The following is a 21,530-nucleotide window of genomic DNA, read 5'->3' on the forward strand; positions in this document are numbered from 1 at the left end:
TGCAGAGCAGAACTTATTCTTTTAGAGACCTTTAGTCAAGCTTAGGACATCCTTAAAGGGATAGATTCATTAGGTGGCCAATCACACCTAATAAAAAATATTGGTGGTGACTCCCTAAAATCCATATCTAGCTATAGGTCTAAGGATCTATATGTTATGACACTCTCTATTTGTATAGTTTTCCTTAGATCATATGAATCATGTTGAAAGAACAGTATTTGTTTTTAACGTGTAACAATAATATTTACTAAAAAATTTAAAGTTTAATTTAGATAATTTGTACAGACATTTTAAAAAAATAGCATTTAGTAAGTTTCACCAGCAAAAAATTGATTTTTACCTACAAAATTTTCCTTTAATAATAGCATGTTTTCCGTTAGTAATAGTATTACTGATGAAAATTTTCATCGATAATAGACAAGTTAGTAATACTGTTCCGTCAATAATGTGTAAAATCCATCAATAATTATCAATGGAATTATCCATTGGTAAATTTTGTTGGTAATAATTTTGTTGATAATTAGGTCAGTAATCCGTTGATAAAATCCATTGGTAATACTTATTTTTCAACTATATTTAATATATCTTATTTATAATTTTTTCATTTTATTTTAGTTTTTTAATTTATTTTTAAAGTAATTACATGAATACTAAATATATATAAATGGAAAAAAAATAAATAAACAAAATGCTCCATTTTATTTATAAAAGAATGTAAAATATTTTTTAAAATTGTTTATGAATTCTATTAAATAAAAATACAAAAAATACATATATATTACAAATTCTATACAAATATTTGGTAATATACATAAGTCATATAAATCAATACTTTCAATATACAATAATAAAAATACCTACAAAATAAAAAAAAAGTTAAATTATAAAGAAAATAGGAACTTAAACTTTTGTAGTATGTATGACAAGGATCTTATAGTAACAATTCTATTCAAAAAATTATACATTTTATATTTGACTGTAACCTGCAAAAGGAATTATAAAAATTTATGAGAGAAATGAATATATAATATAGATTACTTGTTAGTGAAATAATGAGAAAAGCAAAAAGAATTGCAGAGAATATGGCTAAAAATCAACGACTGGTGGAGTGAACATCACTGTGAAAATTGGTCCTTTATTACTTATAGACCATATTTATAGGTAGTAGACTAATGCTGAGAGCACAACTCCCTATAACAAATACCATTATGAGCAAAATCTTGCAGAGAATCAACTATGCAAGCTACTAGCCTTGTTACATTCAATTTCTCTTTTCTTTTTTTAAGTAAACATGAGCTATTCATTAAACAAATAAATGAAAAAACATAGAATGTGCAATAAAAACACATCCAGAAATGCAACTAATAAGCTCTGAAATATAACAAGGAAAATCTTATGATTTATGAGACAAGATTATATTGTCTACAGGGGATACAAAGATTTCAATAGCAACACTTCAGAATTGAAAAAAATTTTTTGAAAGATTATATTGCCTACAGGGGATACAAAAATCATTCAAACTTTAAAACCTCAACCTAAACATATACTCAAAACCATTTCAAAACTTTAAAGATACATGTGAAAATCTCAAGTAGAGTGATTTGTTCCCGAATGCCACCTATACGATAAGGTATCTTGGAAATTTTATTCCATTAAATTTTTTGTACGAGTCTTTAATTCACATTAATAATGGAATTAAACAAACGATAAAATATATAAAATGAAATCTTAACTATAAATAGTCACATCTAAACTCTGCTTAGTTGTTGGGGAGTTAGAGTGGCCTTATTATATTTAAGAACCCAAATTTCAAAATTGCATTTCATCATTATGCATAACATTTATTAATGCATCTATTTATTATTGATTGCACTCAATTCGTATTTTTATGCCTTTAGTTATTGTTTGTTATATAATAATACCATCGTTGATATTTTCGCATAAAAAATGTGTTTAATTTAAAAATGAGAAATAAAACAAAAATAACATCCCAATGAAAATAATTCTTGGTACTCTGCTTAAATGTTGAAAAGTCACCAATAGTTATTTTCCCCGAAGAATGTTAGTTTTATTTTCAAGGAATGTTGTAATAAATATTAGTTAAAAGATTTATCTTTAAAGTTGGAGAATTTTAAAATAATTTTTTACTTTAGAGATTTCTTTGATATTCCTAAATAACGAATTTTAATAAAATTACTTTCTTTTTTTTTTTTAAAAAAAGAAGGGAATTAGTATTAAATTTCAAATCAAAACCATTTCATCCAACACCAGAAATTATGCATGATTAATTGGTACCAATTTATGGGTGTTGTGGGGGTGTTAATCTTTTTCACATGTAACCGAACTCAAAATCTATATTTGTAGACCAAAATTTGTCTTTCGATAAACTTTAAACTTGTTTTTATAGTTTATTTAAAAGATAAACTTTTGGATGGCCAATTATACACTAAAAAAAATTGGTGGTAACTCTTTTATTTTTTTTCTCAATTTTAAAATTCCTTACGTCTAGTGGACCCAAAGCCATTATGACACTCATGCATGTGATCCATCACATTGAGCTCATAAATTGGGCAAATATTTTAGAAAGGAAAATGGTTTTTGAATTTAGACTTTGTTTTGTTCATGAAAAACATGAGAAAAATATATAGAGAGAAAAATCTGTCTATTATTCCCTTGTAAACTTTAATTGGATACCAAGCATTGAGGCGATATGCTTTTTTGATTTCTTAATAAATTTTTCTAGTAAGGAAAAAGGAAAAGATGATAAAATTGATTATCCAACATTATCTTGCCTGGAAATTACAAGCTTTTGTTATTACAAGTTGAACCAATAGATTGATTTGGTTTCCTTGTTATAATGACTGAAACAAAATCATCCAATGTTTTAATGGAAGACCTATTTTCTTGTCCTTCCTCTTTCATCGTCGCCCTTATATGTTCTGCAATCTCTTCTGCTTTTTTCTTCATAGCCTTTCCTTTCCCTTCCCTGTCCATTACCAATTCTATGACTTTCTTAACCTCTTTCCTTGAAATACTACTCTCTATTCCTCTTGTCAGCTCCACTGAGACACCCATTTCCTCCACCAACATCTTCGAATTGTAAGCCTGCTCTACTGCCTTAGGCCACCTTATCATTTTCACACCTTGGCTTAAGCTCTCTAATGCTGAATGCCAACCACAATGGCTTAAAAATGCTCTTGTAGATTTTTGTGACAAGATCTCCAATTGTAGTGCCCAGTTTTCACCAACAAACCTTGTTTGCTCTTCCTTATTCTATTTTCAAACCCTTCTAGTAACCATTATGCTCTGAATTTTGCTTTTAAGTCAAAACTAAGTGGATGCCTTATTAACCAAATAAACGGATTCCCATTTTCTTCCAAACTAATTGGAATTCCATCATCTATGATTGATTGATAGTATTTTAAGATCCAAAAGAAATGTATAGAACTGAAGCAAGGCTATGTAAATCAAGCCATTGGAGGGATCTTTCAGGTGAAATTTTGGGCTCGTTTCCTACATGTTGTCTAATTAAACTATTAAAAGATGATAACGATGATTTGTTTAGCAATTTTTTAGGTAAAAAAGGCCCAATTGCCAAACAAAAACCTTGGTATATTTTCTCAACAACTCCAATGAGGCTCAATCTCTTCAACTGTGTTACACAACCACCCAAAAGATTGCAAAGAACCTAAAAGCTATGGCTGTGTAAATCTGGACCATGGATCGATACCATCAGCATTTCTTATAAAAGCATGTAGTTGAGAAACATAAAAATGAAAACTTTCAGGGTGTTAGGAAATCAACACACATACGCAGTACTCACGAACAAAATAGCTACCTCAAATCAAGAATAAAAACACACAAATATAGTTGTTTTGACCCAACCCAAAATGGCCTACTCCAAACCCAATCTATTAACAAATAAATCTTTATAACTATGAGACTTTTAGAATTAGAAAAGTCTCTAAAAACTCTTTACTCAAAACTTAACCCAAATCCTATTACACCATTTTAATAGCCTACTCACCTAGCTATTCTCTTAGTGTCTAACTATCTAGGATTGCCAAACTAAAACCAAAACATCTTATTTATAAGGGTGAAACCCTTTATACCTTTATTAAACTTTCAATGTAGCATACAAGAGAAACCTTCAACTCTTATAACTTTACTTAACTTTCGATGTGAGATTTTGAGATTCAAGGTAAATCTCAATAAATTCTCCATTGACTTGAATCTCCAAACACTTCAATAGAATTTGTAAAGCTAACACACTTACCTTTCTTCTTTTCTTTCATCATAGGGATCCTAGTATTTAAGCCTTCATCCAGCATGTACTAGTGATTTTTTACCCTATTCCCTTTTAGAATCACATTACCATTTTTGTATGCTTTTAACCAATTATTATTATCATAATATGTGTATCTTCGAGAAGCTAACTCACCTAAAGCAATCAAATTGTAGTACAATTCGGTCCATATCTTACATGACAAAGCGTCCTAACAACACTATTTGTAAGATATAAGACAAACACTCATAATACCTTGAATTTGCACATTTTCATTGTTAACAACCACAATAACCCTATACTTCTCATTCTCATCCAACTCCACAAAGCAATTCCTATCATTGCAAACATGAACTATAGTAGTAGAATCTAAAACCCAACCTTTATCACCTTTTAAAGTCTAAGTCTTATCCACACAAGTCGTCAAAATGACATCATCATCATTAGATACAATGGTAGTAGTATCACTTTTTCTTTCATTTAATTTCTTCTCATCATTCACCTTTTTGAAAGCAGTCATATTCCTTCTTAAATTCTTGCAGCGCAGTTAGATATATCTTTTTTCTCATAATAATAATATTCTATATCATTGTAATCTCTATCTTTTAACTTAGATCTTTTTCTTAATCCATCAATCCTCTTTTGAGTCCTCCTTTGATCAAAATCCTCTACAACTAGTGTACTCCCTCTAGGTGATGAGTTTTGTGCTCCCATACACCTTTCATTCTCATGTAACAGGACAGTCACATCATCCAACTTCAAAGTAGACCTACCTACCAATACAATCTGAACTAAAGGCTTATAAGACTTGGGCAAAAATGATAACAAAATTAAAGCCTTCTCTTAATCTTTTAACTCATCAATAGAAATTACCAACAATTGAGAAACCAATCTATTAAACTCATTCATGTAATTATGAAAACTTGTACCCTTTTCCATCTTCATAGAATATAGATTTATCTTTAAACATAATTTGTTAGTTAACGACTTCGATGTATTAATACCCTTAAGCTTATCCCACAAACTCTTCAGAGTACTTTTTGTCAATACACTATATTTTACCTCTAGGGCTAGCACCAATCTAATAGTACTAACAGCTTTCTTTTGAATTTTATTCCAATTATCGTCAGACATTTCCTTAGCTTTGCTACTTTTTAATACCTGATCCAACCCTTGTTGTACTAACAGATCTTGAATCATATTTTGTCATACTATAAAATTACTCTTTTCATCAAATAAAGGAATTTCAAACTTAGGTATAGGCATACTAGACATATCTTTTTTAGACATTTTGAAATACTTGCTTCACGATATCTTAGGCTTGCCTCTTCTTCCTATGAACCTCTCTCTGATACTACTTGTTGGGGATCACCACAGCTCTGATATCACTTGTTAGGAAATCAATACGCACACGCAACACCCACAAACAAAATAGCTAGCTCAAATCAAGAATAAGAACACACAAATATATTTGTTTTGGCCCAACTCAAAATGGCTTACTCCAAACCCAATCCACTAACAAATAAATCTTTACAATTGTGAGACTTTTAGAATGAGAAAAGTCTTCAAAAACTCCTTATTCAAAACTTAACCCAAAACTCAATTACACCTTTTTAATAGCATACTCACCTAGCTATTCTCTTGGTATCTAATTATCTGAGATTATCAAACCAAGACCAAAACATCTTATTTATAAGAGTGAAATCCTTACACCTTTACTAAACTTTCTATATGGGATATAAGACAAACTCTCAACTCGTATAACTTTACTCAACTTTCGATGTGAAATTTTAAGATTCAAGACAAATCACAAAATAGAGAAACCATGCTAAACCAAATTCTTTAGTGTCTGCTTGATGATGAGGATGGTTCAACCCTAAGGAAACATAAGCCAAGATACCATAAGCTCCACTTGTATTAAAAGTAATGTTTACAGTGCCTGTACTCTTTGCAACATCCATAGTCCATCCGAAGAACACATCCGATATCATACACAGAGGGGGCTTGCCTTGTTTCACTATCATATCTAACAACAATTGATGAAATGGTGTATTGAGAGAAATAGATGAAATAACGAGTTTACCAATTTGATTCAAAGACAAGCTCTTAGTGTTCTCTATGTTGGGTTGCAGGCCAGGGTCAGCGCTGTTGAATGGAAGCTTGGCCAAGCGGATCCATGAAGGATTGGAATTTTCATGGTGAAGAGTGGAACGGAGATATTGGACGTTAGTGGGGTGTTGGCAATGGTGATGTTGAAGCCTGTGCACTGGTGGATTTGTCTTGCAAGAGCTAGATATGGTATAAGATGGCCATGAGCCATGAAAGGTAGCATTACAATGTCAATTTGCTCATAATCAAAAGAATTCATGGTTCTATTGGGTATTTTGGCTCTTTGCTGAAAGAAGTGTATCCTAGTGATCAGTAGGACAATAATGATTTACATTGTTTTTGGGGAGGGACAAAAAGCGCCTTTAATTTTGATAGAGAAGTTTTAGACAATGTGAAGCCGGTCCATTTTGTCTCTCTCAACCGGTCCTATTTTTTGGATGCATTGAGATTGAATTAATGGAGAGAAATAATGATGCTTCATCTTTCAAAACTAGCCTGCTGTTGAATAATTTAAAATATGATACAATAAAAAAAAATGAAGATGACTTAAATTAAAATTTTAACAAAAATAATATATTAAAGTTTAAAAAAATTAAAAAATATATTTTATATTTATATAAATTATAATATGTAATTTTATGTAACATATATATAAATACATAAATTATTAGTGTTTTAAATAACATGATAATAAAAAGATCGATCTTATAATGAGTGAATTGATCTTTTCTAGTTGCAACTCAAAATTTTCGAATGTTAGAAGGAAAAAAATCAGTAGGCCGGGGATTGACTTTTTTAGTTTTACTGTCACAAAAGAACATTTTGTTTGAAAAATGATGGATTTATTCAAGTTGGAGATCAATCATTTTAGCTTTGCGTCCAAAAGATAGCATTTTGTTTGAAAATATATGCTTATGAGAACCCATGGTCGACCTGTTGGGTTTGTTTGGCTGTTTTTGCAGAAGTTTCTGCTAACTAATGACTAGTTGTATGTTCGTAGGAACAAGCTTTTACTGCTGATTCCCCGTTGGAGAGTGTAACAGGGTGGCTCTTTGGGGAATCTGATTTCCTTTGAGTAAATTGCACTGCCACTTAATTTTATTTTATGGATTCTAAATTTTTAAATAATATAAATGTAATAAAAAAAATTCTAATGCAGTAAATTTTATAAATATTTTGCATAATTGTCACGTGGATTCCAAATGACAATCAATAATTTACGGATTTTGATTAAAAGTTTTATTGCTAAGGTTGAATGTTGAATGTTTTGTTAGATGAACACATAATTTGAAGTATTGATAAAAACTTCTATATATAAATTGATTGGGTTAGTATTGTTAGATTCTGTATAATTTAAAAGTTCAAATTATAAATTATATATAAAAATTCAAATATTGATTTATACATTTTTAAATTCAAATATAGTAATTAATTCTTTTCGATTCAAGATTTATTTGACAATATGATCGGTTGCGCCACTGTGTATTTAATAACTAAACTTTTTAAAAATTTGTATGTATTTGTGGGTTTGAAAAATGAATTAACACAAGCAGAATGAAGGGAGGTAGAAATTGTCCGAATTTTTCTTACCTTTCCAAGAGGAACTAGGAAAGGATTCATTTTGCAGATCCAACAAGTTTGGGACGTTTAGCAACATTGATTTTTATTACGAGGCCTTTAGGTTGCCAGGCAGCCAATCCCAAAAAGGGGCATTGAACCGAGTGTTTGTCGAGCTGGTCAACCACCTTGTTGAACCGGATTAGACAGGGCAGGTAGGCGTTTGAACCGTTTTCAGTGTTAATTTTGAGTTTTACTGTTAATATTGCACGTCGGTGCATTGCCTTTTTTATGCGCTTGTTTTTGAAGGGTTCATGCCCATGTTAATGATTATTTTCCCTGTTTGGTTTTTTTCAGATATGATAAAGAAAATAAGAAGCACCTTGCCAATGGGTGTTTTCTGTGGTTGGTAATTGGCTATGGATTTGGTGAGTGTGCATGTATCATAGTTTGTTAATATATATATATATATGTATATATATGTACTGTGTCTCTAAGACTTCTTTCCCACCCTAGGTGAGAAAATCATATTTTGTCTGTGAAATATAATAGTTTCATTAGGCTTGCTAAGTTTAAACTGAATTTTGTTGATTGGTGTTTCTTTCTTTGCAATTTCTGTTCGATGTCTGACTTCCCTACAAATGTTTATTTAACTCGGAATGATTTGAATGATGTTTTTCCTGGCATGTATATTCTGTGATTTCAAATAATTGCAATTTTTGTCCAGTGTAAATGCAATTGTTGAGACCAGCATCTGCTTAGTTATATACTTATATTTAATTATAGTGTCATATCTGGTTATCACTTTAGCTTTAAAGAGCAATTCTGTGATTGATGGGCATACAAGTATCAAAAGCATCAGGTTTACCTTTATTTGTTTCAAATTGGCTCCAACTTAAGACCTGGATATAAATGGCCTGTGGAATTACATACTTTATTGTTCCAGGATAATTACTGGAATACATATTGATATATGCTCTTGATATTTTGTCTTGAAGGGAAAAGAATCAATCATCATTGACACACACATACATACAAACTACACACTCACATGTAGTATTGCCATTATATTTTAATTTGTGAATCACGGTTGTTAATCTTGGGAAACAAAATGTATCTTTCTGCATATCATGTAGGTTTCTGAGTATAGTATTGCCTGTGAACTTGAAAGTACTGAATAACCTCGATGTTTGATCGGTGAAAATGAATGAATATCAGAGGTGTATTCTTGTATTTAGTTGGTTGAAAAGCTATTAAAAAAAGAGTTGGGTAACACCAAAATAACTATTGTGATGCTATATAGTTGTACTAATTTATTTCAATTTCACGTATTGCAGGCCTCTTCTTTACATACCTAGGGTTATATCTAATGAATGGGCATGGTCAACCTGCACTCCTCTATCTTGTTCCTTGTACATTAGGCAACAAAGTTCAAAATTCCACCCGGATATAGGCTACTTCAGGCTGGCTTGTCAGAAAAAATCTCTTATACTATCTCATTGTAACTCGTTTTCCCCTTCCCTTTCTCCCTTCTGATTTTTCTTTCCTTTTGCAGAAGTTGCTGTCATATTAGGTTTGGTAAGGGGAGAGCTGAAAGGGCTTTGGAATTACAGCCCCGAGTCATCTTCCATGACAAATTGATGATAATAATAACACATAAATTTTGTCATAATAAATTTAATATTTGTGGTAAAATTACTCATGATCACAAGAAAATCCTCACTAAAAACCTGTTCAAAATTCGAAAGAGAATATGAAAAGAGCCAAAGAAACAATATGGCCGGACCATATAAAGGGCGGATATATAATGGACGAGAAAAAAAAATTTATTGCCAAAAATTAAACTTTCATGAAACATTAATAGCTTAGAAACCAGGGGGCAGAAAGCAATTTGTAACTAGTTTTAACTTGAGTAAAAACCACATCGAATCCTTGAATTACTGCCCGCTTTATTTCATGATTCATATGTAGCAATACAAATGAAACAGTCGCCTTTTATATTTTAATTAATTTTATGGCAGTAGCAGGCTTGCAGTTAGGAGTACGTATGGTGTCCTTTATCGGATAAAGAACTTATAAATGGCAGAAGCAATGAGCAAACCGGGAAAGAAGGTGAGGCCAAGGGAACATGTGGCGATAGCAAACCCCATGGAAGATTGTAACACTGCGTAACTGCCTGTGCTGAAAGCAATCACCATTGCTATGATCGCATAAAAAGTTAAGACATCTGCCAGACCAATCACCTGATATCGGAGATTAACTAGACTCCACTTCAGGAATACCAAGAGAAAATGAAGCATGACCGCTAAAAGAGAGGAAACAAATGCAAGGGTATCTGTAATAATGAAGGCTTTAAAAGCTGGGTCACGACTCAAGGTTGCATCCCCTTGCTCATCACTCTTGTATCTACGAGGTACGTTGAATGCTGCGGCGAATGTTACGGTTGCTACTAGCGCTGCCACCAGTAAATGGGTCTATCGTGTTTTTTCCACAACGTCGATGGAGGAGACATCATCCTCGTCCTTTACCCTTTTTCTGAAGTTTCGGTGAACCCGTAACCCTTCCACTTCTACATTATCACCAATGTCATTCAACAATTGGCGAATGTGTTTCTGCAACGATAATCGTCGATTTAAGGAATGATTAGCATTTATTAGTCTATGAGAAAAATTCATGGGTACTTCACAATTTTTATAAATATATCATTTTCATTCATGACACAAAAGATATATATCCTTTTTTTAAAAAAAAAAATTTGCTATCTATCGTTTCGTCAATCAACATTTAGAAAATTAAAACAATGTTCATGCAAACATTGTGATGTAAATACAAACACGTGACGGGATCCGCACGTGGGCCACATGCATGTTTTAAATTTATATGGATCATATTTGAATTATAAATAATTTTGTTAATAATTTTTTTACATATTATTGATATTCACCTTAAACTTTATCAATTTATTGGTTTGAATTTTCTATTAAATTATTTAAAAAAAAACTTTACAAACTTCACCTAAAAAATTTCATATTAGTTTTTTTCATCCTATGGGTAGACAAGTGATACTCGTATACATATCTTAATTGATTAATGACTAATAGAAGATAAACCATAAACTTTTCTAAAAAATTATTCATGGAAAATCTTTTTTTTTTGTCATGTATAAAAGTGAGATATATATATATATATCATGGAAGTTCATGAACTACTAGTGAATTTTACTTATCCATATATTGGTGATGGAGTTTTTAAACTAGATAAACAAAATTAAAAGCCTTTGTTGTAACGTTTTCTCATTTTTTAACTTTATTTCTACACAATCTTTTCATTAAATTATACATTTCATTATCTGCTAGTATAATAGTTGTCTCTAATGTGACATCCCAATAATTAAAACTTAAGACTTTAGTTTAAATGTTTTGAATTAGGATTTTGAGATGGGCAGAGTGAGATTTATGACAAGAGAGAGTAACTTTTTATTAGGATAATAATAGTTCATATCGAATTTAATTTAATTTTTTTAAATAGAGTATAATATTATGAATTTTTAAAGTTTGATTTAAATTCTAACCAACTTTTCTTTAAATCGATACAATTACAACCAATAAGAAAAAATCGATTCCATCTAAATCAAATGTTATGATTTCGAATTAATTTTTAATTTTTTTGGTTTTCTCTCATCCTTACCTTTCATTATGTATTCCATTTTTCCCTTTTTTGCAATGATTTCTTTTTTGTATTTCATATCCTAATTTTGATTATTTATTATTATTTAAATTATTTATTTATTACAATGATTGAATTGATAAATATTTTCTTTAATTCTTCTGTCTATGAAAATAAAATAAATGAAAAAAAATCAAGAAAAATTATTACTATATTTTAAATTAATATATTTTTCTCTCATTTTGTTTTGCATTAATTTCTTCTTTATATTTCATTTCCTAATTCTGAGTATTTATTATTTAAATTACTTATTTATTATTATTGTTTTTTTACTATGGTATTTATTATTATGGTTGAATTGATTCTAAAAAAATTATTGAAAATAATAAGTTTATAATCTTTCTTCTATACAAGAAAATTAAACTAAATGAAAAGAAAATATTTAAAAGTTAGATTAGCCTAATTTAATTTTCTTTAATTTTTTTTGTAATTTTTATGAAGCAGTTTATCCCTAAAAAGATAATAAAAAAAAAGAGAAAATATAAAATAAAAATATTTACAAAAAATAGATAAATGAAAAGAAATAAAAAACTGAAAATGAAATTGGAAAAAATCTCATGGGATCCTTTCAATATATTGTATAGATTTGTAAATGAAACAATAAATTAGGAATTTATTAAAGGAGACACATGCATGTTATTGTTAATTATCTAAACTCTGCATTTAGTAGTTAGAGTTTAATATTTTCCTATAAGTAATTTAAAACTTTGCTTATAGAAGTCCACTTTTAAAGACTAATAAACTATAAAATTATGTACTTAATAAAATACTCATCTAATCTCAATTTTTTATCCATCTTTTCTTTTTTAAAGCCCAAAAAAGCCAAATTCATTTTATAGAGTAAATAGTAATCGTTATCCTTAAAATTCGATTCTTTTATTTTCAAAAGTCACTTTTCAATCCTCATATTTGTAAAGCGATGACGCCTTGGTCTTTTTATCAGTCTTAAATCATTTCAGATATTAAATCATCATGTGTCTTACACTTGACATCAATTAGTATGCACGAAATTGATGACTTGAAATTTTTTAGAAAAGAAAAGGTAAAATTAAGTACATCAAAATCAATAATTTTTTCTGAAATTGAAAAAAAAAAAAAAAAAACTAAACAATTTTGAAAAGGAGAGAATAGTAAAAATCAAGCAGGGTAAAGCTTTATACCTTCTTTCGTGTCATTTGGTCGAAATATTGCCCGGACTTCCATCCTCTTACTTGAAGTTCACGATCTAGAAGAAAAGAATTAAGAGAAAACCAACCAAGGAGCTGACGAGCAGGCCCCGTTAAGTAGATATGGAGAGGCGTGTACCCATTAACATTCTTTTCATGAAAAAGATTTCTATTTGTGAAATCATTAATCTTGTTATCAACTAAGAATCTCTTAAGTTTTTTGGGAGATACTGCAACGACAGCAAAGTGAACAAAATTCCAGCCTCTGTTGTCCACCATTCCGCAGCTACCTGGACAATGGGAGATAATTTCTTCCATTATCCCTCGCTTGCCTTGCCAAGCTGCCATATGAAGAGCCGACATCCCTCTCTCTTTATCACTTATATAAGCAGCAGATGCATCGTTTTCCAACAAAATTTTGGCAATTGAACGTCTACCGAAATGCGCAGCATAGTGGAGTGGAGTCCGCCCATTGTCATCGGTTTGTTTGATTAGTAGCATTTTTACCTCTATTAGTTTCCTTACTGTGTCTGTCATTACCAAAACACAACAAAAAGATCAAAAAGTTCAACAACAGAAGTACATGTGAATTTATTTAATTTTGAAAAATGAATGACCAAGACTATGCATTTGTTTTGTTTTATTTTCCTTGTTTGGCCAGGGGAGAAACAGAACATGCGTTCCCATTGGCAGAAAAAGCAACGAGAATAGCCATTGAGTAAATTATCCCAAAACAACAACAACAACAATAACACAAAATAATGAACTGATCACTTACTTTCATCTCCGGCCAGGACTGCTGCATGCAAAGCTGTTCTACCATTGGGGCCGCCATAAACCGTTGATTTGCAATTATCTAACATCTCAGTAACCATACCGTGATATCCTCCCTCGGCAGCTAAGTAGAGTGGAGTCTCACCGCTTGTATTAGCGGAGAAAGCAAAATCAGGATCTTCTTTGACCAATAGTCGCAACACATCAAGATGGCCATATCGAGCGGCCAAATGGAAAGCAGTATTTTCTTCCTCATCCCTCATTCTCAGCATCTGCCTCGCCCCGGTTGCATCCAACCCTCTCTCCGGGTCTTCATGTAGCACTACATTGGCGCGTTCAATAAGGACTGTGACTATGCCAGAATGCCCATGTCTTGCTGCAATGTGCAATGGGATTTCCCAGTTGGCATTGCGTTGCAGTAGCAGTGATGGGCACTTGTTGACAAGTTGCTCCACAAAGTTAATGGAGAATTCTCTTTCGAATGCCCTTTTCTGAAAACACGGAAACGCTCTAACATTTTTGACTACCAGGCGTCCTCCGGTTCTGGAGTAAATATGAAGCACCGTGTTTTGGCTTCCGTCAACCAGGCAATCAAGAGCAACTTGGTAGTCACTAAATGCTTCCACGTCACCATCCGCCGCAGCTTTGAACAAAACAAGGTCCATGTAGGTGATAGCCTTTTCTTCCATAGGCTGTTCAGAGGGAATGGATGAGCTAACTGAGGGATTCAGCTGCATCATTATAAGTTCCATAGGCTGTTCCACCATGAGGGATATCATATTATATATAACATAGTTTAAATGGTTGAGTAAATAAATAGGCCATAGGTTAAAAAATTGACAACCAATTTTTTTTTTTTTTACACAATGTAGTTTAAGAGTTGAATATTTGCAATTGCAAAAGTGGTGACAAAATTTTTCTATGATGATGGAACTTAAAGTTTTGTTATCTTTAATATGAATTTAATTGGAAGTGATTTAAGGTAAATAATAAAGTATAAATGTAATTAATTTATTAGAAGATACATGATAATATTTTAAAATTGTTTACATGTCAATTATATTAGCCATCCACATTGAATAATTTTTATTTTTATCAAAAGTTTTGGCTTTTATATATTTATATAAGATTATATAAGATAATATATATACATATGAAACATGTGCGCACGTGTGTGTATATATATATAGCATAGCTTAAATGATAGAGTAAATAAATAGGTCATAGGTTAAAAAATTGGCAATTGAATTTTTTTTTTACACAAATATAATTTAAGAGTTGAATATTTATAATTGGAAAAGAAAGTGACAAAATTATTCTATGATGATGGCAATTAAAGTTTTATTGCCTTTAATATGAATTTAATTAAAAGTGATTTAAGGTAAATAATAAAATATAAATGTGATTTATTTATTAAAAGATATATGACAACTTTTTAAAATTGTTCACATGTCAATTATATAGGTTAGATAATTTCCTTTTTGGTCAAAGGTTTTGACTTTTATATATTTATATAAGATAGAAGATGTATGTTTGATTTAATTTTTATTGAATTTATCTAATTAAATTTTAATTAATTAATTTAATTATTTAATAATATAATACTTGATTATCATTATAATTTTTTGTATATTTATAATTTCAAAATATAGCATAAATTTAAGAAAAAAAATTAATCCTTTCAGCGTTGAAATCGGGGAATTTAACAACTTCTTTGTCGGATCTGTTGGTGTAACGAACCATAATCATTAAAATATATTTACCATAAAGTCTATATATCTACCATATTTTAATGCAATGGTATTATTATATTATGGTACGTACATGTCATTATCTCCGATATTGAAGTCTAGTCTATCATATTGAAGTCTATACATCTATCATATTTTAATGCAATGTTATTATCGTATTCTATATGTCGTTGTCTTCAATATATATCTATCGTGTTGAAGTCTATATATCTACCATATTTTAATGCATATGGTTTTATTAAAATAGGGTCGGTATATGTTCTCTTTCATATATATCTATCATATAAATATGGTAATCTGATAGATATATATTGAGTTAAGAACTACTATTATCGTCTCATTTAATAATTGAAATTAAATCCCTCTATTTGTATATTTATGTATAAAATATAAAAATTATCATATTAAATTTATATTGACATAATAAATACAAAACATTTTTTTTTTATTTTTATCCATCCACATACAACTTTCCCTAAATTTTAAATCATTGCTTTCATATTTTTTTTGTTCATATAATTTTTATGTCGTATTTAAAATTTTTAAGTCTAATTGAAATAGATGAATTTGAAATATTTTTAAAAGGTTATTTTTTAAGGTTGCAAACATAAAATTTTGGTTTTATATTGATGTAAAGTTGTAGAAATCCGACTTAATTTATGAATATTGTTTACTTTGACTTAGTTTTATGGTTTTATTTCATAAAAAATATTTTACAAATAAATATATATATCATATAGTTACTACAAGAAAATGAAAGATTAGTGGCAGTTTTGTAGCAGCGTTTCATTTACAAATACCATTAACTTTCGTGTTTTTATAAAACTTAAGGCGTTTATTATCAAAACGCCACTAAATATTTAAATAGCGGCGTTGTTACTTATAAACGCCATTAAAGACAAAAAAAGTAGTGGTGTTTATCGACTAAAACGCTTTGAATAATCCTTTCTAAAAAATTGGAGTGATTATTGAAGGTATTTTTTTGTAGAAAATGCATTGAATAATCCCCTTATAAAAAATAGATAAGGGATTATTGAAGGCGTTTTCTACAAAAAAACACCTTCAATAATTCCCCTAAAGAATTGTAAAGGATTATTGAAGGCATTTTTGATCAAAAATATCTTCAATAAATCTCCATGTCAATAAATCTACCACAAATGGAGTAGCATTATCGGTTGGAGTATATGGTCATTAACCATAAGATTGTAAGTTTGATCCCTTCCTTCAGCATTTTTTGGATTTTTTACACCTTCAATAATCGCCTCCAATTTTTTAAGAGAATTATTGAAGGCGTTTTTGGCAATAATCCTTCAAAAAACCTAAAAAATGCTGAAGAGAAGAATCAAACCTACAATTTTATGATTAATAACCGTATGCCCTAACTGACAATGCTACTCTATTTTGGGCAGATTCATTGACAAAAAGATTTATTGAAGGTGTTTTTGATAAAAAATACTTTCAATAATCCTCTACAATTTTTTAGAGAAATTCTCGAAGGCGTTTCTGGCAGAAAACGCCAACAATAATCGCTTTTATTTTTTATGAGCAGATTATTCAAGGCATTTTTTGCCTGAAACTCCTTCAATAATCCCTTATAAAAAATTGGAGAAGATTATTGAATGCGTTTTTTTGCATGAAACACTTTTAATAATCCCCTCATAAAAAATGAAGAGGATTATTGAAGGCATTTTTTTTTACAGAAAATGCCTTCAATAATCCCTTCTAAAAAATTGGAGGGAAATTATTGAAGGTATTTTTAGCCAAAACGCCATCAATAATCTCTTCTAAAAAATTGGAAGGGATTATTAAAGGCGTTTTTGGTCTAAAATGCCTTTAATAATCTCCTTATCAAAATTCAAAAAGATTATTGAAGGTGTTTTTTACCTAAAATGCCTTTAATAATCCCCTCTAAAATATTTGAGGGGATTATTGAAGGCGTTTTTGCTCCTTATCAAAATTTAAGGGGATTATTGAAAGCATTTTCTTGCCTATATGATATTTGTTGATACTTGTTCATAATTTTCTGAACCTTGTTTAAGCCATATTTTATGACTAATCAATTGTCTTATAAGAAGTTTATGCTTTCCATATATCTTTGCTGGTGCAACTTAAAGCACAAACTGATATTTTACCTTTCATTTTTCTTGTCAGAACCTGATCTGCTATCATTTTCATTTTCTCTCCAACCAAATAGCATTTAATTTTCAGTTTTCTTAATTGAATCTTGTTACAATTTTAGGTTTCTACACTCTTTTTGAATGTTCTTTAAGGTTTTCATAACGAAATTTACAAATTCTCATGATTTTCTTTTTGAATTCTATAAAATTTAGGTTGAACTCAAATATGGTTTCAAAATTGCACAACTAACCTATCCTTAGTCTTTTGATCAAAACTCAGTGAATTCTAGCTTGATTTACTTCAAAAATTTTTCCTAGATTCCTAGTTCATAAGGCTATAATCTAGTAAAAAGTCACCCTCCAATTCCATTTGTACAAGTATAGTTAATTCTTCAAATTTAAGGCTGAATCTAGAAGGCAGAATGATCCATGCATGAGAACTTGATGAATGATGATCCTCTCTCCTTCTAGGTGTTTGATTTGATTCTTTCATACTTTACATTCTTAGTTTTACATGTTTACTCGTTATTTTTTCATTGATTGCATTTATTTTCATGAATTCATTTGGTTTTTGGATAGATTTAGTTGTTAATGCTCTGTTTTTCTCTGTTTTGAGTATCACTTGAATTGCTAGTTCATTAAGCTGGTTTTTCTCTATTTTGCTGCCATTTTCTTATTGAATTTTGTAGCAAACTTGATAGATGAATTGTTTCTTAGCTCATTTCAAGTTCATTTTCATTATAAGCTTCTAGACTTAATTTTTTCTTTCAACAACTTAGTGAGTTTCGATTGAATTTCACTTTATATTTTAGTTGTTTCTAGTTAATTATTGTATTTTCTTGCACTTTTTGTTCTTCAAATTAGTTTTCCTTTTGGTTCCTTAATTGATCTTTTCAATTCCAGTTTATGATCACTTGCTTTAGCATCAATTAGATGTAGATCAATTAATTCACATTTGGTTACAAGTTAGTTGTTAGTTGCAGTTTTGTGTTCTTTTATTACATTGTGCCGTTTTTTTGCAACTTTTTCTTTTCAAATTGATTTCTCATGATTTTTTTTGTAGATCTTTGAAATTCCAGCTTGTTTTGAAGAAAATTTAAAGGAACAAAAATGAAAATTCAGATTTAATAGACTAGTTTTGAGATGTATTCTATTTCAATTATATGTGTGTGTCTAGGGTTGGAGTTGGATTTGTTTTGAACCAATTGCTTTAAAGTTTGGGCTACTACACTTGTAATGTTGAGAACTTATCTGTAGAAGAATTTCCTTTATTTAATGTATCCTAAAGTTGATATGTGTTAAGATACTCTTACTTGTTTATTTGAATGAAGATCTACATGTGGCCAAAGGGTTATTTTATCCCAAAAGTCAAGGAATTTGGGCTTTTTCCATAAATTGGTATGATTGAAAAAGGTTAAAAAAGGATGTTTTGGCTTCAAGCTTTTAATATCGAAACAAGAAATTAAGTTAATTGTTTTAGTATGACCCATTATAAAAAAATTAGTTTTAAGGTTCAATCTAATTATTTTGTCGCACCTATAAATCACACTCATCTTGCTATTAATGATTGAGTTTGGGAGTTATATGCAACATGCCCTTTGTATTTATATCTCTTTCAATCAGAAACTTTTTTGTTGATGTCATCCCTTTAAATCTTATTCTTCTTCTAACTTTGTATCATAAAATAGCATGGCTAGCAATATTTTACATGTGTATGCCAATTGGATATGCATTCAGATGTGTTTACGATGGAATAGTAAGTTTTCTTTTCTAGCTTTTTTATAGGTATTTATTAAACTGATCTCCTTAATTCCTTCCTAGTTTAAGAATAAAAGAACCATCCTTATTTCAAATATGCCAAGTTTTACTACTATCCATATTTTATGATGCTCTATGCTCTGCCCATATGTTAATATGAGATAACTAGCTAACAAGTTAGCAATCATTTAAATTGGCATTTTGCATTTTGGGTGGAAAGCATTGTGATGCTTCCATTTGCTATTATAGATTTTATTATGAAGCCTTTGCAGTTGAAAGGTGCATACTGTAGACCTATAAACTTGGATTGGTCTTCTATACTTTTTCCAATTACTTTATAATGATTCCATGAAACAATTTTTACTGCTGCTAAGTCTAAAAAAGCATTGATCTCTGTAGACACAGCTGTACCATCAGTTCAAGGTGTAGCATAGTTGATTTATCCATTACACAATTTGCATTTTCCTCTTGAAACTCTGTTGTGTGGTCATTTTATTTTAAAGGATTGGTTTATTTCCCTCTTGAAGCATTTAAATCCATTTATTTCTATGAATTTATTTATGAGCTGAAAATATGATTTGAAATGGTTTATCTTATAAACTTCATGGAATCAAATAATCTTTATCTTTTTCCAATGCAATCAAACATGAACTTGATTGAGGATCTATCTCTCAGCCTTTCGTATATTCTATTTCCCTCAAATTATATGTCATTGCATTTCAAGTCTAGCAATTTCATAATGAAATATGCAAAATAGAGGAACTATGATTATGAAAGTCATTTTTGTGAAATGCACTAAGAAAGGGAGTGTATATCCCTTTGCCTTGTGCATTTATCTAGATCATTGGCAAAAAAATATATCTTAGTTTGTTGCTTTGGTTAAATCTGTTTCTCTGTTATTTCTGCATGTATGTAATAATGAGATATTGTATATCTTCCTTGATTTTATCTTGCATTACAAATTTTATGGTACTTTTTATAGCTTACCCAGTGACATTTTTCAATCAAGATAGAACATGAAGTTGTGGAAAAGATAAATGAAATGCACTATGATGCATTTTTAACAACACATTTTGAGGTTCCTAGACAAATGTTCTCTTTAGCAATGGAAGCCAATAGGAGGAATGGGCATTGTAGGTTCCATTCAAAGCAAGTGCGACTCCTTCCATAGAGTTCGTTAATGGGTAAGAGGAAAACAAATGCAAAGTGGAATGTTATTGTATGTACTAAACTTTGTGTTACATGTATATTGGAACAAATTATGTATTTAGATATTAAAATATTTATAATATTCAATTTATGAATTTAAATTCATTTTTATTTCTTTTAACAATTTTTATTTAGTTATAATAAATATTAAAAGAAAATTAAAAGGAATAAAATTTTTTATTTAGTGGCGTTTGTATTTAAAAATGTCACTAAATGCTGAATTTAGTAACATTTGTATAAGAAAACACCATTAAATTTAGTGGCGTTTTTACTACAAACGCCATTATTTTCAGCATTTTACGGTGTTTTTAAACATAAACGTCGCTAAATTAGCGGCATTTTTTTATATAACCGTCACCAAAGTAATGGCGTTTTTTTTTTATATAAAAACACCAATAAATTAGTGGCATCTCAAAGATACAAATTAGCGGTATTTTTCAGAAAACGTAACGTCGTCATTTTTCACGATGCGTGTGTAGCCGGCACTCTGACTGACATTTTTCACAAACGTCGTAAATATTTTAGTGGCGTTTATAAGCACTGCTAAATATTAAAAAAAATGCCACTAAAAACCTAAACCTTGTAGTGTGTATCTCCACACTTAATAAATATGGGATCGAGGCACACAATAGTGCAATTTAAACAAAGGTGATTGGAATGAGAGCAATGAATGAGGATATAAAAAGGAAAGAGGATTCCATGATTTGCTTTAGAAAAATTAATTGTGTGCTAGCACTTGCCTTGGCTTAGTCGAATAGGAGAGCCTTAATTAGCCAACCAAATTATTTATCCAAAAAAAATTAGCAGCCAAATTAATTGTAATGACGTAGTTGGATCCCCCAGTTAGCTCATTCATTCCCTTTCCCTCTGAACAAACTCAGCAAGCAAAGGCTATCACCTACATGGACAGTGATTTGTTCAAAGATGCAGAAAATGGTGACATGGAACTATTGTTAGTAAATTTAAGAAAAACAAAAATAGTAAGAAAGAAGAAAATATCGCTTTGAGGCGTGAATAACACTATCTTAAAGGCAATTATGCCTATAGGATACAACAAAGCCTTAAAACTCTCTAAATT

At 30.1% G+C, this 21,530-nt stretch overlaps 1 protein-coding gene and 2 pseudogenes across 1 annotated transcript; 1 reads left to right on the forward strand and 2 right to left on the reverse strand.

The window, feature by feature from the left end:
• LOC149510942 (signal peptide peptidase-like 3) overlaps positions 1 to 9,592 on the forward strand; it is a 69,102-nt pseudogene extending 59,510 nt beyond the window's left edge.
• On the reverse strand, positions 2,800 to 6,653 carry LOC149510943 (UDP-glycosyltransferase 92A1 pseudogene; annotated as a pseudogene).
• Positions 9,593 to 10,008: 416 nt separating the features above from the next.
• On the reverse strand, positions 10,009 to 14,384 carry LOC111279091 (protein ACCELERATED CELL DEATH 6-like). The gene is made up of 4 exons (XM_089756341.1): positions 13,622 to 14,384; positions 12,838 to 13,373; positions 10,480 to 10,563; positions 10,009 to 10,425 (listed from the first exon to the last, which is right to left on the reverse strand). The coding sequence occupies exons 1-4, from the start codon at positions 14,382 to 14,384 to the stop codon at positions 10,009 to 10,011; spliced, it is 1,800 nt and encodes a 599-aa protein (XP_089612467.1).
• Between the last annotated feature and the right edge of the window lie 7,146 nt (positions 14,385 to 21,530).

Source organism: Durio zibethinus, chromosome 27 (genome assembly GCF_047325235.1).
Source record: "Durio zibethinus cultivar Kanyao isolate XHJ-2024 chromosome 27, ASM4732523v1, whole genome shotgun sequence".
NCBI lineage: Eukaryota > Viridiplantae > Streptophyta > Magnoliopsida > Malvales > Malvaceae > Durio > Durio zibethinus.

Bases quoted from the DNA above. Each gene is read 5' to 3' on its own strand.
- LOC111279091 (XM_089756341.1), bottom strand. From the start codon at position 14,384: ATGGTGGAACAGCCTATGGAACTTATAATGATGCAGCTGAATCCCTCA. The intron at 10,564-12,837 runs GTATAAAGCTTT...TTATCGTTGCAG, and splicing joins ACCAAATGACACGAAAGAAG to AAACACATTCGCCAATTGTT. The intron at 10,426-10,479 runs GTAAAGGACGAG...AAAACACGATAG, and splicing joins ACCGAAACTTCAGAAAAAGG to ACCCATTTACTGGTGGCAGC.